The 14,798-nt window shown below is 39.0% G+C and overlaps 1 protein-coding gene across 1 annotated transcript in view; it reads left to right on the top strand.

The window, feature by feature from the left end:
• Nucleotides 1-275: 275 nt before the first annotated feature.
• Nucleotides 276-14,798, top strand: part of LOC122811092 (interferon-induced transmembrane protein 5-like) — a 54,401-nt gene continuing 39,878 nt past the window's right edge. Inside the window, exon 1 of the mRNA XM_044082671.1 lies at nt 276-573. Coding sequence (XP_043938606.1) covers nt 367-573 — 207 coding nt within the window. The 5' untranslated portion in view covers nt 276-366. The remainder of the gene's footprint in view (nt 574-14,798) is intronic.

The following is a 14,798-nucleotide window of genomic DNA, read 5'->3' as shown; positions in this document are numbered from 1 at the left end:
TATGGATGTTTGCTATAAAATCCTATGTGCACTATTGCAAACATGTCTTACTCTGTATGAATAACATGACAAACATAAATTAAGAGACCTGCAAAAATAACAACCAAAAAAGAAAAAAAAAACAAAGTTAACCTTTAATTAATGATCCTTCAGAAATCTTAAAGCATGAGTGGTTTATGCAGGAGGAATCCACACACTGCATTTGACTTGACATAGTTTGTTAGATGCTACCCTGTAATTTAATCCCTACTTATAGAAACCCTCAACTGAAAAACAGTTATAAGTTAAGCTGCCACTCCTTAGGTTTCTTCAGTCTGCATACCAGCTCTCAGGCTTGACTTAGTTTATTTTTTAGGAAAAGCCATCATGGACTCATCAGCTTGCCCTCGTTCTACTGATTACATTCCACTCAGCGCCTCCAAACAGAGAGATCCTTCAGCTGTTTCGCCCACAGTCATTCACATTGGACCTCCTGTGCTTCCTCCAAAGGATCACATTCTCTGGTCCTTATGTAATACCATGTACCTGAATCTGTGCTGCCTGGGTTTCACTGCTCTTGTTTACTCTGTGAAGGTAAGGCACTTACTATTTTTATTGCTTTTTTTGAAACAAGTTTTGGCTGAAATCTAAAGTCTGAGTGTAGTTAGTAGTAATAGTAGTAGCATAGTATTGCTATGCATTAGCAACTACATCCAAATGCAGAAACAGACTGCAATATTGGTATACATTCAACTTCAGTAAGCAAAGTCCAAACTTAAATACCTAAACTAAGCATCTTTAAAGTGTGTGTGTGTGTGTGTGTGTGTGTGTGTGTGTGTGTGTGTGTGTGTGTGTGTGTGTGTGTGTGTGTGTGTGTGTGTGTGTGTGTGTGTGCATTTTCATATACAGATATCTCTGTATCGACATAAACATACACAAATGTGTGTGCACCTGAGTGTAAGTTTGCCTTTATGTTTGTGCGTGAGTGTATAAGAATTTATTTTTTGCATATGAACGTATGTGTGTGCATTCAAATACACATAAATACACATACATAGATATATAGATAATGTTACAGTGTGTGATTTTATAAGTAGATTTTATTTTTGTCTCTGTGTTTGTGTGTGTGCAAAGCATGTTTGGATAGAGTTGTCAGTGTGAAATTTGGTTGAAAACCCACTAAGCCTAAAGCCCTGTGTCCCTTTCTTGCAGATGATCCATGGATAAATGTTATAGGAGTTAGAAATACTGAAACAATATTGTAACCATGTTTGTAGTGGATCTTTTTAACATCAGCATAATGTTCCAGCAGTTCAGAATTATGTGTTGGTGCATGTCATTACATCAATATTGTGTCGACATCAAAACAATACAGAGTCTATGACCTGGTAATTAATAAGTCAAAACAGCTATGAGACAGGCATGCAAGCTAACATTTTGCTGAAGGGATAGCTTTGCAGCTGGAATCCTATAGTTTCAAACATAGCATATCATAAAGCATAAATTATTTTATAATATTCAGCTATTGATTCAGTAAAAATATATAAATTAGAATTATTTTTTTTCTACAGGGTCAGGACATGCTTGGGCTTATTAACTTTATAATGTGATATTCTAAGTAGGGGAAAACATTGGTTGTGATAATGTTTTGTTAGTATGGCTGTACTAACTGCAGTAGCTTTATAAGTTAAATTATCACTTACATACATTTTATATCTATCTGTCTGTGTGTGTGTGTGTGTGTGTGTGTGTGTGTGTGTGTGTGTATGTAAATATGCATATAAATATATACATATTTGCATGGGAGATATTATCAAGGAAAGTGACCTTCATCTAAGTTCCCCTTTCATATTGTCACGCATTGAAACTGCCTTATACCAGTCTAGCTTTTGAACTCTGAGATATTTTTCTCTGATTAATAGAACAGCTATGTAGCACGTATGTAGATCTTTATATATTTATCTGTATCTATATCTATCTATATAAACAGATAAATAGATGTTTGTATGTATGTGTGTGTATATGCATATATATATATATATATATATTGTATGTGTGTATAGAGATGCATAAATATATGTTTGCATGTATATATATATATATATATATATCTTTGTGTGTGTATGTATCACTGAGGAAGCATTACAATGCCTCATAAGCTCTTTTGCCGGTGCTTGCAAAGAGTTCGGCCTCACAATCAGTCTCAATAAGACGAACATCATGGGTCAGGATGTCAGCAGTGCCCCCCCCCCCCATCTTCATCAGTGATTACACTCTCGAGGTGGTGAAGGACTTCATTTACTTGGGCTCCACCATGACCAGTAACCTCTCCCTGGACCCCGAGCTGAATACCCAAATTGGTAAGGCAGCAACAGCAATGGCACACCTAACAGCAAGGTTCTGGTCCAACTCCAAACTGACCATCTATACCAAGATGAAGGTGTACCAAGCATGTGCGCTTAGCATGCTGCTCTATGGTAGTGAAACATGGACCCTGTACTCCTGCCGAGAGCTCACGCTCAAAGTGTTTCATCTATGCTGCCTCACAAGGACCGTGGGCATCACTTGGCAGCACTGCATTCCAAACAGGAGCATCCTAGAGAGGGCAGGACTATCAAGTATATTTGCCCTGCTCGCTCAAAGGTACCTTGGTCATGTCAGCTATATACAGGAAGGTCGAATTCCCAAAGACCTTCTGTATGGCGAGTTTGCCATTGGCTTTAGACCCATAGAAAGGCCTGTTCTGTGCTTCAAAGGTTTCTGCAAGCATGGCATGAACGTAGACGGCATCAATTCAACAGGCTGGGAAACCACAGCGACAGACCGTACTACTTTGTGACTGACTATCAAGACAGGTAGCCAGACAAGCAAGAAGAAGAGCTGGGAGAGGAGAAGCGAGAGCACAGACAGCGGTGGATAGCTGAGATATCTACACAGTCAGGAGGCGATTACATCTGCACAGACTGTAACAGAGACTGCTGGTTGAAAATTGGACTTTAAAGTCACAGCAGGCACTGCATTTCAACCATCGATTGATTTTGTGACAACGTTATTGTCTCTCTAGACAGAGAAAAACAAACCAACCAACATACGCTATAATTTGATATGGCAACATTTCTACCTACATGTGAAGCCTGAAGGAGTATGCAGTGTATATTTTCTCAGTGAGATATGTGGAAAAGAGTTTCAATCTTGCAGGTTCAGTAAACACCTCCTGGCAAGAGAGGAAATAGCATCACATTCAGAATCTCCACTAATTTGATTACAATTACTTTACTAGTTTCTGTTGAATTTTCATACTTTCTTTAATTTAGTTGGGATAGCTAGTGAACAAATTGAACAGAAATGTACAGGAGCAGTGTTGCTTTCCTGTTTTGTACTGGTATTTGATATGAAGTTCTTAAGTGAAATACATTTAAGAATGTCTGAAGCTTTAGCCTTGAACTACGTACTTGTATCACAATATACATTATAGTTACAGATTTCATCTGAATAAATTAGTATTTGTAAGTAAAAGAAAAAGGAATATAGTGATTCACTAACTCATCATTGAGAATTTTTATTCTACATTTTCTTAACATTTAACTCAACTCAACACTTATGCTATTCTTTATCTCCTTCAACATCGTTTAAACAAGTGACTTCTGTATTTTTTTGGTTATCCATTGATCTATGGCAGTACATTATTTTCTAAGGCCAGACCCAAAACCGTTTTATTCTACCACATAGTAAGATTACAGTGCAGTGCCAAAACTGATCTAGTTTGTGCTTTTTTCTCTGTACCCCAGTTTGTTTGCTGTCCTTCCATCACACGCTCACACACACATGCATATGTGTCTATGCACCTCTGAAGTGTTTTGAGCATTTCACATTATATTACTGAATTGAAATATATTGTTATGTGCCATCTTTCCCTGTACCTCAGAAAAGTCTTAACTCAATGCTTTTTTGTTACATAATTTCAATAAAGAAACGAGCTAACTTGGTAAAGGTTTGTTAAACTCTGTTCTTGACCTATTTTGTCTACATATTGTAGGTTTACATGTCATTACGGGTTATCATCAGTTTTCAGTTAATTCCTGCTCTATGAAAACACATTGCAGATGAAAAGAATCACCTTTATATACATAATACACACACGCACGCACACACACACACACACACACACACACACACACACACACACACACACACACACACACACACACACACACACACACACACATATATATATATGTGTATACATATAAAAGCAGAAGACTATTTAATCTTCTTAATTAGCTTATGATCATTAGACATCTGCTCACTAATATAAAGCCGTCTGAACACAGCAAAGGTAGAATGTCCACATTGCAGGAAAATTGCACTAGATAATGTCTGTAAGCAAATGCATTGCTATGTTTCCCTAAGCAATGCCATATGTGAACAATTAAAGCTGGCTAGACTTCAGCTAGACATTGACATGTTCAGTAATTAAAGAATACTGCATAATGCAATGTTTACTTGGTGCTTTTTTTTCTAGATTATGGTTTAAAGTAAGGAAATAGCAGGATTTTTGGAGGAAGCTATTTCCTTTAGAGAAACAAAGCGTATATAATTGATGTGTATAACCAAATGTTATTCACACCACTGGCTTAACCATCTGATAGTTTTAAGTGTATATTATTGCTCAAAAATGCTACACCTTCTGTAGCCTCACACCACCTTTAACAATCTCTTAAATGAAAAACATCCTTTGCTGTTTTTTTTTAACTGTCTCTTCCCCTCTCATGCTAATTCATTGAGGCATTTTTGCTTGTTTGCTTATTTGTAATTATTCCACAAATTTATGCAGCAGGCAAACACGTTCTAAACTATATACTGAAGTCACATTTTTCTTTGTCTGTTTCTACATTGAAAGGCTAAAGCCCACACTAAAGTAATTTTTAATGAACATGACCGTGAATATTCTGACCTTTAATGTGGCCACACATATGTAGGTGGGAGAGTGCTGGTTAATTTGTTCAGTTTCAGGCATGCTTTGTTATATTACTACTGGCCATCAAGTTCTGTCACATTTCTTGTTGATTAAGTTAAAAGAAACTACGTGACAACAGGAAATGAAGGAGAGAGAGTTTTCAAAGAAAAAAATGCTGCAAGTCTAAATGTGACTACAGCATACACAATAACAAATGGGAAACAGCAGCTGTTTATTAGAAATGTCTGTGTGTAATATATCTGTCCTGAAATATGTAAGGAAGAGTAGCCCTCTCCCCTGAGTCACTACCACCATCAGCACCACTTTTTAACAAATACAATTTTTTGTAACTGTATTGTGGAAAGCAGTGTTCAGTCCTTTCTGTCTCTTTTTCTGTGTCACACACCTTCTATACATATATTGGTGTCCAGCTTGACTGATTACCCATTCAAAATGTACTTATCGGACTCATAATAATCAGTTTCAGTAGATACTTGCCAGGAAAAATGAAACAATGTTATATTGTACAACAGATTCATAACAACATTATAATCTGAAATTTATAGAGTATATAAAAAGTGAAGCAGAGTTTGCTGTGCTTGATGCCTTCCTCCCTGTTTTTCATAGCTGTATCTAATTCTGCCACTAAGACCTCCTACAAAAACTAATCCCAAGAAGATGGCCACATGCAACAAGCATGCACATACTTATGCTAGAGTTTGAGCTTCATCTTTTAGTTTATATTCCTAACCTGGTCATTTCCATCTCTAGATCAAATGACTAACTTATATAAACTCTTAGGTTGGTTGATTGATTTATTGATTTATTGATCAGTTGATTAATTATCTGACTTATTAACTTACAGATTGATTTCACTTTTTTTTGCTGGGGTTAGTCCAGTTGGCAGAGCTAGCCCTTTTTGAAGAAGAGTTGGAAGAATGCAAGCTTCAAAACTGTTACAACATGTAAAGAAACTGTAATGTATCTGAAATGCACAGTGAATGAAATAGAAAGCTTTTGTATTGCAACAAACAGGACAGAGCAAAGTAAATGAGATCACATTTAAAAATAAAATCATCTGCTTGAGCTTATATTAATAGCTGTAATATCCATCATTTAATATGGAAAACTAATGGGAGAGTTGGTACCTGTGTTTATGTTCAAAATATATATGGGTAGACTGTATTTGGTCTAAATTTTCTGTGGTCGACAGCTATTTAATCAAGTGCAGTTTTTTCCATCTCCTTCAACGTTCTGGATTAAAAGCCCGCGTTTGTGCTTCTCCCACCTTTCCTGTAACTAGTCTAGTCCAGATACAGATTTGCTGTATTTAGGACTGTATGTAAGCTTCTGAGCCCCCCAAGCCTTTCTTTGTTGGAGCGAAGCCTTCTAGCTTATCAGAGGAAGTGGTAAGCACTAGGTAGCCTATCTACCACAAGAGGAGTGGTTTCTGGCCCAGACTTTGTAGTTTATTTGGCCGTTTGGACAGTTTTTCCATCTCTTTCAACTTTCTGGTTTAAAATCCTGCATTTGTGCTTGTTTCCCACCTTTCCTGTAACTAGTCTAGTCCAGATACATATTTACTGTATCCAGGACTGTTTGTAAGCTTCTGAGAGGTGCCAAAGTCTGCTCTTCAATTTTTCTCTTAGATCTGCTAGTTGTCTCCTCTCCTGCACGTTTACTAGCTTATTAGTCTAGCAATTTACCATACCATACTTCTTGTAGCAATTATTTTGCACATAAACGTGCTACCAGCACTAAACGTTCTACAAATAAACAGTACTTATCATTAATGCCCACCCCTCCAGGCATGTCTAAAGGTCAGTTCCCTGTGCTTTCTCCTATTAACCTGGTGAACTTGGGCATCCTGAGGTAATGTAGCAACTGCCTCATGTAGACTGACAACCCTTTCCTCTTACCTTCCAACACTCAGACTTGCAAGAGATGTACTTATATAGCCAAAGTGGAAGTCACACACTCTCCAGCCAAGACTGGAATAGCTGGTCAAGAGGAGAAGGTCAACACTTACACCACACCACATGGAACACATAGCCCTCCAGAACACACACCAGCACTGCCTTCACATAAAAACACAAGCCACACACCCACCTTCGTGGAGGCTCTCAATAAAAATCTACCCAAACAGCAGAGGCCTCCAAGGCAGAAACGCACTCAACCACCACAACACAACACTAATCACGAGAAATATAACTCTAATAAACAGTGTGGCACTCAACCAAAGCCTCTAAGGCAAAACAGCATGCCCAGCACACTAGTCATAGGTGACTTGATAGTGAGGCACACTAATGTCCCACTCACTAGGCTGAATAAGGAGAAAGTAAGAGTCAGCTGCCTGTTGGGTACCAGGCTCCACCACATAATGCACACACTCAGGTCCCTCAACAGCAGGTACAAATATGACTCTGTCATTGTACATGTGGGTGTGAATGACCTGAGACGTACCTCCCTGGACTACATAAAAAGAGACATAGAGGAGCTCTTGGATTATGTAGCCCAGGCGGGTATGACCTTAGCCCTGAGCAGCATCCTGCCATCACTCAGAATGATACCACAATACAAGCAGAAAATTATTGATTTCAACAACTGGCTAAGTTTCTGGTGTCATTCTAAAGGCATCTAGTATTTGTCTGCCTGGGATGACATGATTGACAGACCTCGATGCTTTGCCAGGGATGACCTGCATCTGTCACCCCTGGGCTTCCGGATACTGGCCAAGGCTCTTGCCAACCCTATAGTACCACCCCACCAGGTATAACAATATAGTTAGAGTTGATCGCCCTAACAAGAAAGGAGGAGGCATAGCCATTCTTTATAAAACTGATCTCCAACTAACAACATTAAACTCTTGTCTTCCATCAGACACTAACTCTGAAATTCTTTTTACTAAACTACAACTAAACACTCATAAGGCCATTTATATTCTTTGCTCATATATTCCGCCCATTTATATTCTTTGCTCATATATTCCACCTGGCAACAATATCAACCGCCTTGAAAATATTCTTAGCTGGCTTTCTACTACTTATCCACAAGAAACCTTAATACTAGGTGACTTTAACATAGACTGGAATACCTGTAATACCAATAGCCCATCTAACCACATTAACCTACATGGCTTTACTCAAATAGTCTCTTCACCCACTCGAATCCACAAGCCCACCAAAAAAGAATCCATCCTTGACTGGATCCTTATAAATTCCTCCCCTTCAAATTACACAATTGGAATTCTTCCCAATGACATGAGTGATTACTTCCTAACATACCAACGTCGATATAAGTCCAACATACTTAGACCTACTACCTTCAGAACCACTCGATCCAATAAAACATTTATCCCTGAAGCCTTCCAAAATGAACTTAGACTTTGTAACTGGTCACCCCTAAAATACCTTCAGCTTGATGAAGCAGTAGCCTACTTCAATTCTAAATTCCTCGAAATTCTTAACCTCCATGCCCCTACCTGTACCATTAGAATTAGGACTAAAACTGCCCCATGGCTCACAAAAGAAACCAAACACAAAATGTTGCTTAGAAACAAAATCCGGTCTAAATGGCAAGCCACCAAAGATCCATCTGATCACACTAATTTTAAACACCTAAGAAATTCCACTAAATCATCTGTACGTCTTGACAAAAGAAACTTTTTCTTTCACCTCCAGCAAAATAACCACCAGAACCCAAAGAAATTCTGGACAGGGATTAATGCTTTACTTCACCCAGGCACATCTAAGACACCAACCCCTGCCAGTATTGCCAAAAATAATCCTAAACAGATTGCTGACTCCTTTAACAATTTCTTTACCGAAGCTATCCAGTCACTTGCAAACTCCTTACCTCCCATTCTTACATTGTCACCACCCTCCTCTTTTCCCTCCCCACCCACTTTTCAATTACATCATGTATCTACATCCCTCATCAGTACCCTCCTTTCAAAACTCAAACCCTCTACCCCCTCTGCTGACTTATTACCTGCTCAATATCTTCAAATTGCAGCTAAAGCCATTGCCTACCCTATCTGTAGCCTTATAAATAGAACCATCAAAGAAGGCACTATCCCTTCCATCTGGAAGATCTCTCATATTATTCCCCTTCATAAAGGTGGAAACTCAACAGAACTTTCAAACTACTGTCCTATTGCCCTTCTTTCTCCTTTAGCTAAAATCATGGAAAAATGTATACACCAATAATTGCTCGACCACCTCCTTCTTAATGGTCTACTAGCCCCCTCTCAGCATGGATTTTGTCCTTCCCATAGCACTACAACTGCTCTTCTTTCCTTTACCGATCATATAAATAAAAACCGCAATAATAACACCCTCTCATCTGCTATCTTTATAGATCTTTCTAAAGCATTCGACATGGTTAATCATCAAATTCTCTTGAATCTTCTAAAATCTCTCTCACTTGATAATCTGGCACTACAGTGGTTCAAGTCATACCTACAAAATCGAAAGCAGGCAGTCCTCTGGGAAAACACTCTATCATCCCCTCTTCCTGTCTCCCCTGGCGTCCCTCAAGGATCTATCTTAGGTCCTCTATTATTCTCCATATTTATTAATGATCTTGCCTCTAGTATCCCCCAAGCAGTAACCATTCAATATGCTGACGACTCCACCTTGATCTCCTCAGTCACTAACCCTACCATACTTCAATCCCTCACCCAAAATGTCTTTCAGCTTGTAGAAAACTGGTTCTTACAGCGTTGTCTCCTGCTTAACCCAAATAAGACTAAACTACTGCTATTCACTCCCACACATAAAACTAACACACTCCATTTCTCTATCGTATCTAAAAATGGCACAGTCATATCTCCTGACACAACAACCAAACTATTAGGGGTTACTATCGACCATAACCTAAAGTATGACACATATTAATTCCACTATTAAATCCATTCACAAAAAAATTGTCTCACTCTACAAAACTAAGCCTTTCCTTACTCCTATAGCCATAACTACCATTGCCCACACCCACCTCATCTCTACTCTCTTGTATGCATCACCTTTATATACTAACCTATCCAAAACCAACCTGAATAAATTATGTACCGCCTATAATAGTATAGCCCATTTTGCTACCAGCTCCCCTTTTAGAACTCAACACTGCTTCACCTAAAACAACTTGGTTGGCTTGAATTGCACAATCAGCTCTTATCCCAGCAACTTATTATAACACGAAAAATCCTTTACTTTCTTGAAAAAAACACCAATCCTTACCAAACTTATCAGTCCCTATAAAAATCTTTTTAACCTGCGCTCATCTCACAAACTTTTAGTATCCACACATAAATCCAATAATAAAGCAGGAGACTCACTTTTCTCCTATGTAGTAGGGAAATGCTGGAACCAACTCCCAACAGACCTCACTACAATCTCCTCTTCCTCACTCTTCAAAAAGAAGCTAAAACTTTATTTCACAAACCATTGGCTCTGTCCATGCAGCAACCCTGACTAAAAATCTCCCTTCCTGCATATTACTAGATTACTCTTCCTAAATTATTTCACATTGTGCTATTCTGATTCTATATGCCACATAACCTGCAAATTTGAACTACTTCTCCCAGCTTCATTACCTCTCCTTCCTACATTATTCTTAGCAAACCTCTATTCCCCCCCCTTTTTCTTTCTGTCTCATTGTACCATCACTAATCCCCTCTCTACTCCTTGTATTAACAAAAAAAAAAAACTTATTGTTGTGGATTTAATGGGATGACATTTTTTATTGTGAATTTAACTCTTGTATTCTAATTATTTTATCTATTATTGTTAACATAACCAAACAATTTTGGATTTTCTTCATGATCACAAGTGCCCTCTAACTTTGATTTGTATTCAATTGTTTGTCATTTTTTGGAGCTTTTCTCCCCGGGCCTCTACTGAAAATGGAGTTATATCCAGATAAACTAGCCCAGTCAACAAATGTTAAATAAATAAATAAATAGTGCCTTTTTTAGGCGGTGTTCCAAACACGAAATTACCACCATAGCAGCTACAAACAAATGCAATCTGAGGGTCATGCTGCTCAACGCTAGAAGTCTAATTCTCAAAATGCACTTGCTCGAAGCACTCCTTACAATGGAGAACATTGACAGTTGTGCTGTAACAGATACCTGGTTCAAGGCAGCAGAAAGCACCCCTGCACTACCAGGCTATAACTCATTCCACACCTTTCAGCTGCAGAACTTGGACCGAAACTCCAAAGGTGGTGGTGTGTCCATATTCATAAAGGATGCGCACACCTCCAGACTGGTAGACCAACATAATGCATTAGAGGTAATTCAGGTGCAGCTAACATTGGGTAAGACAGCAAGTCAGGTTGTAACCTGCTATAGGTTCCCAACCTTGCCCCAAGACTCACACTCTATGTTCCTAAGCACCCTGGAGAATATTAGGGTCCAGCCCAACACTCTCATACTGGGCGACTTCAACTACCACTCCATTAACTGGGAAAACTACTCATGTACCAATACACTTGCCCAACATTTCCTGGAATTCATTAATTCCAGTGCCCTAGACCAGCTCATTCTTACCCCCACTAGAGGTAGCAACATCCTTGACCTGGTCATTACTAACATGGGTGACCATTGCTCTACACCAATAGTCAACTCCTTCCTGGTTAGATCAGACCACAAACTAATCACCTTGGAAATCTACATCTCTCCCACCCCCCACCCCACCACAAAGGTAACCACCATGAAAAACTTCTCCAAAGCTAACTTTGGGCTCCTAAAAACAGAGGTGGCTAACTTCACAGCACCCATGCAAATGCAGAATAGTTGCATGACTGCCAAATCATACACCAATGCACTGTATGAACACGTACACAAATGCATGGCTCTCACCATACCCAAAAGAACCAAGATGCTCTGTTCCAAAAAAAGGAAGCCAATCTGGTGGTCCCCTGCCATAAACAAAGTCTACAACAGAAGGAGGAAACTGATGCGGAATAAGGTGAAGTCCCAAGACTGAAAAAACTCCCTTATCAGAATCAACAAAAAGTTGAGATCCCTCATCAAATCCTCTACAGCTAGCTATAAAAACAGAATTGCAGCAGAAAGTAAAGACAACCACAAGGCCTTCTATAGTTATGTAAAGAATCTCCACAGAAATACCCAGATTTGCTCTGAGCTACTACACAATGGTACCTCCTATACCGAGCCAACAGATATTGCAAATATACTGACCGACAGATTCACTGCCAACCTTACCCCCCCCCAAGGACCACTCACAAAACCAGTAGATTGTCAGGAACCCAGTATTACTGCTGCACAGGTTAAAACAGCACTATCAAAGGCCAAGAATACAGTTTCTATGGGACATGACAATATCCCTGGCTGTGTTCTACATGAACTACAGAGTGAACTGGCACCTCACCTGTATGCCCTGTTCAATCACACCCTCACCTCAGGTTTTGGCCCTACCGAATGGCACATTGCTATAGTCATCCCTCTCCACAAAGGAGGAGCAACTACAGACCCTGGGAATGATCACCCCATTAGCCTGACAAGTCTGATATGAAAAACTATGGAACGCATCATCATGGACCTAATAAACAAGAATATAAGGAATCTCCAAACTCTGGATCCCACACAGTTTGGTTTTGTGAAGGATAGATCGGGCCTGCTCAACTTGGTCAACATCTTTGAGTCAGTCACCAGAGCTGTGGATGAAGGCAAGGTCATTCATACAGCCTACCTTGATCTGGCCAAGGCCTTTGATACCATTCCCCACTCAGGAATCATAGAAAAACTCACTAAGCTAGGCATCAAAACATATAGCATTAGGTGGTTTGCAAACTGACTCACAGATAGAACCCACAGTGTGAAAGTAGCTGACAATAAGTCAGACTGACGACTAGTCACAAGTGGAGTCCCACAGGGATCAGTCCTGGGTCCTCTCCTGTTTGGTTTCTACTTCTCAGAAGTCCAGGCCAACATGAAGGGACTCTGGCTGAGAAATTTTGCAGATGATTGCAAGTTGGGAGCCATTGTTAACTCCCCAAGTGATGTTGACATCCTACAGAAAGGTCTCACTGAGACCAACGACTGGTATCAGAACCATGGCCTTAAGCTCAGTGCCAAAAAATGTGTTGTCATCCCCTTTGAAAAAACCCACTTCCCATGGATTACCCCATCGATGGTAGTCCACTGAACACAGAAGCCATTATAAGAGATCTGGGAGCACAGGTTAACAGCAGCCTCTCTTTTGACCACCACATTGCCACTGTGGTCAGAAAGTCCTTCTATGTGGCACATCTCATTGCTAAAGGTTTTGCATCCAGGAAGAAAGAGGTCATTGTCTCACTCTACTCTTCCCTCATTAGGCCAATCATCAAGTACAATGCCCCATTTGGCATGTACCTCACTAGACACCCTTAACAACTGGAGAGGCCACAAAAGTACCTCACAAAGAGAATCCTAGGCCTTAAACACTTGTCCTATATGGACAAACTCAAAAAACTCCAACTATCCTGTGTCTCATATCATCTACTTAGAGGTGATCGCTGCTTGATTTACAAATCCATGTCTGACCCAGCTATTTTAAAATGCTATATCTAAAGAAATCCCAATTCCTCCACATCACACATTCCAGAGATCTCAACCTCATTTCCACAATCAACAGAACATGCTGGAGGGACAGGTTCATAACCCAGAGACTGCCCATGGTATGGAATAGACTTCCCATACATGTCAAACAGAGCACCTCACTGGCTCTCTTCAAGAGAAATCATGGATGGGAAATAGAAAAGTCACCCCAGGGATCACTCCAGTGGCTCTACTAGCTTAGTACACATCTATGAACCTACGAACCTATGCATCTGGGTGACAGGTTTGCAAGATCAGACAATTCTTTTGTTTGGGGACTATGTCCTTTCCCCAATATTGTGTGATCATGGGGTTAGTATATAAAATTAACAGTGTGTACAGGGTACAGGGAGAGCATGCCCCTCTGAAAAAAATATGTTTTTGTTGTTTTTTTTTCCAGTTTAACATTTACATGCACCAAGGTTGCATGGTAGCATGTTGATGCTGGTGCTGTTGACATTGCGCAGTAAAACTTTGAAAGGTCTATCTATGGCTGTCTCAACATAAGTAAGTGCACACATACACACACAATTATATATAAAATCTCTCTTTATATATGTAAATAATATAAATAAATATATATATATATATATATATATATATATATATATATATATATATATATATATATATATATATATATATATATATATATATATATATATATATATATATATATCTATATAAAATCTATTCACAAATATATAGATAAACACTTACACAAACATCAATAAGTATTAGTTAATGGCTAAATTTCATGAAAACAACCCCCAAAATATTTAAAATTTGTAGAAATGTAAAATACCAAGCTAATTAATTTTACCATTCAAAGTGATTCCTTACATTATGCAGGGATTCACTGGAAAACATTCCAGTTATTCTTTCACTAGGAGCAGTCACTATTGATGTGTTACTCTGTCACAGCTTTATTCAGAATGCCAAGGGACAAAATGTCCTGGACTTACAGAGAACCAATGTCAATAATTTGCAGTCTAAAGTTAACACTTCGTGTGTACTTGATATTCATAACCAAAATGCTGCCACTGTATCTCTTGGCAGTACATCAGAGGGACATGTTTATTCTTGTTTCAGAGGCATCAGTAATTATATGTTCCTAGGAAAGTATAGGGTAGTAACCCATGTAGGCAATTTTAAGCATAGCCAGCTTCCCTTTTGGTGCTTGAATTACCTTATCCCATTTAATATTAGATTGGTTTTACCCATCCCATGGTCAATAATTATATATTACCCTTAGTG

The sequence above is a fragment of the Protopterus annectens genome, chromosome 9.part0 (genome assembly GCF_019279795.1).
Source record: "Protopterus annectens isolate FY-2018-M chromosome 9.part0, PAN1.0, whole genome shotgun sequence".
Lineage (NCBI taxonomy): Eukaryota > Metazoa > Chordata > Ceratodontiformes > Protopteridae > Protopterus > Protopterus annectens.
The sequence above is the reverse complement of the archived record's forward strand: the minus strand, read 5'-3'. Positions and strand labels throughout refer to the sequence as shown.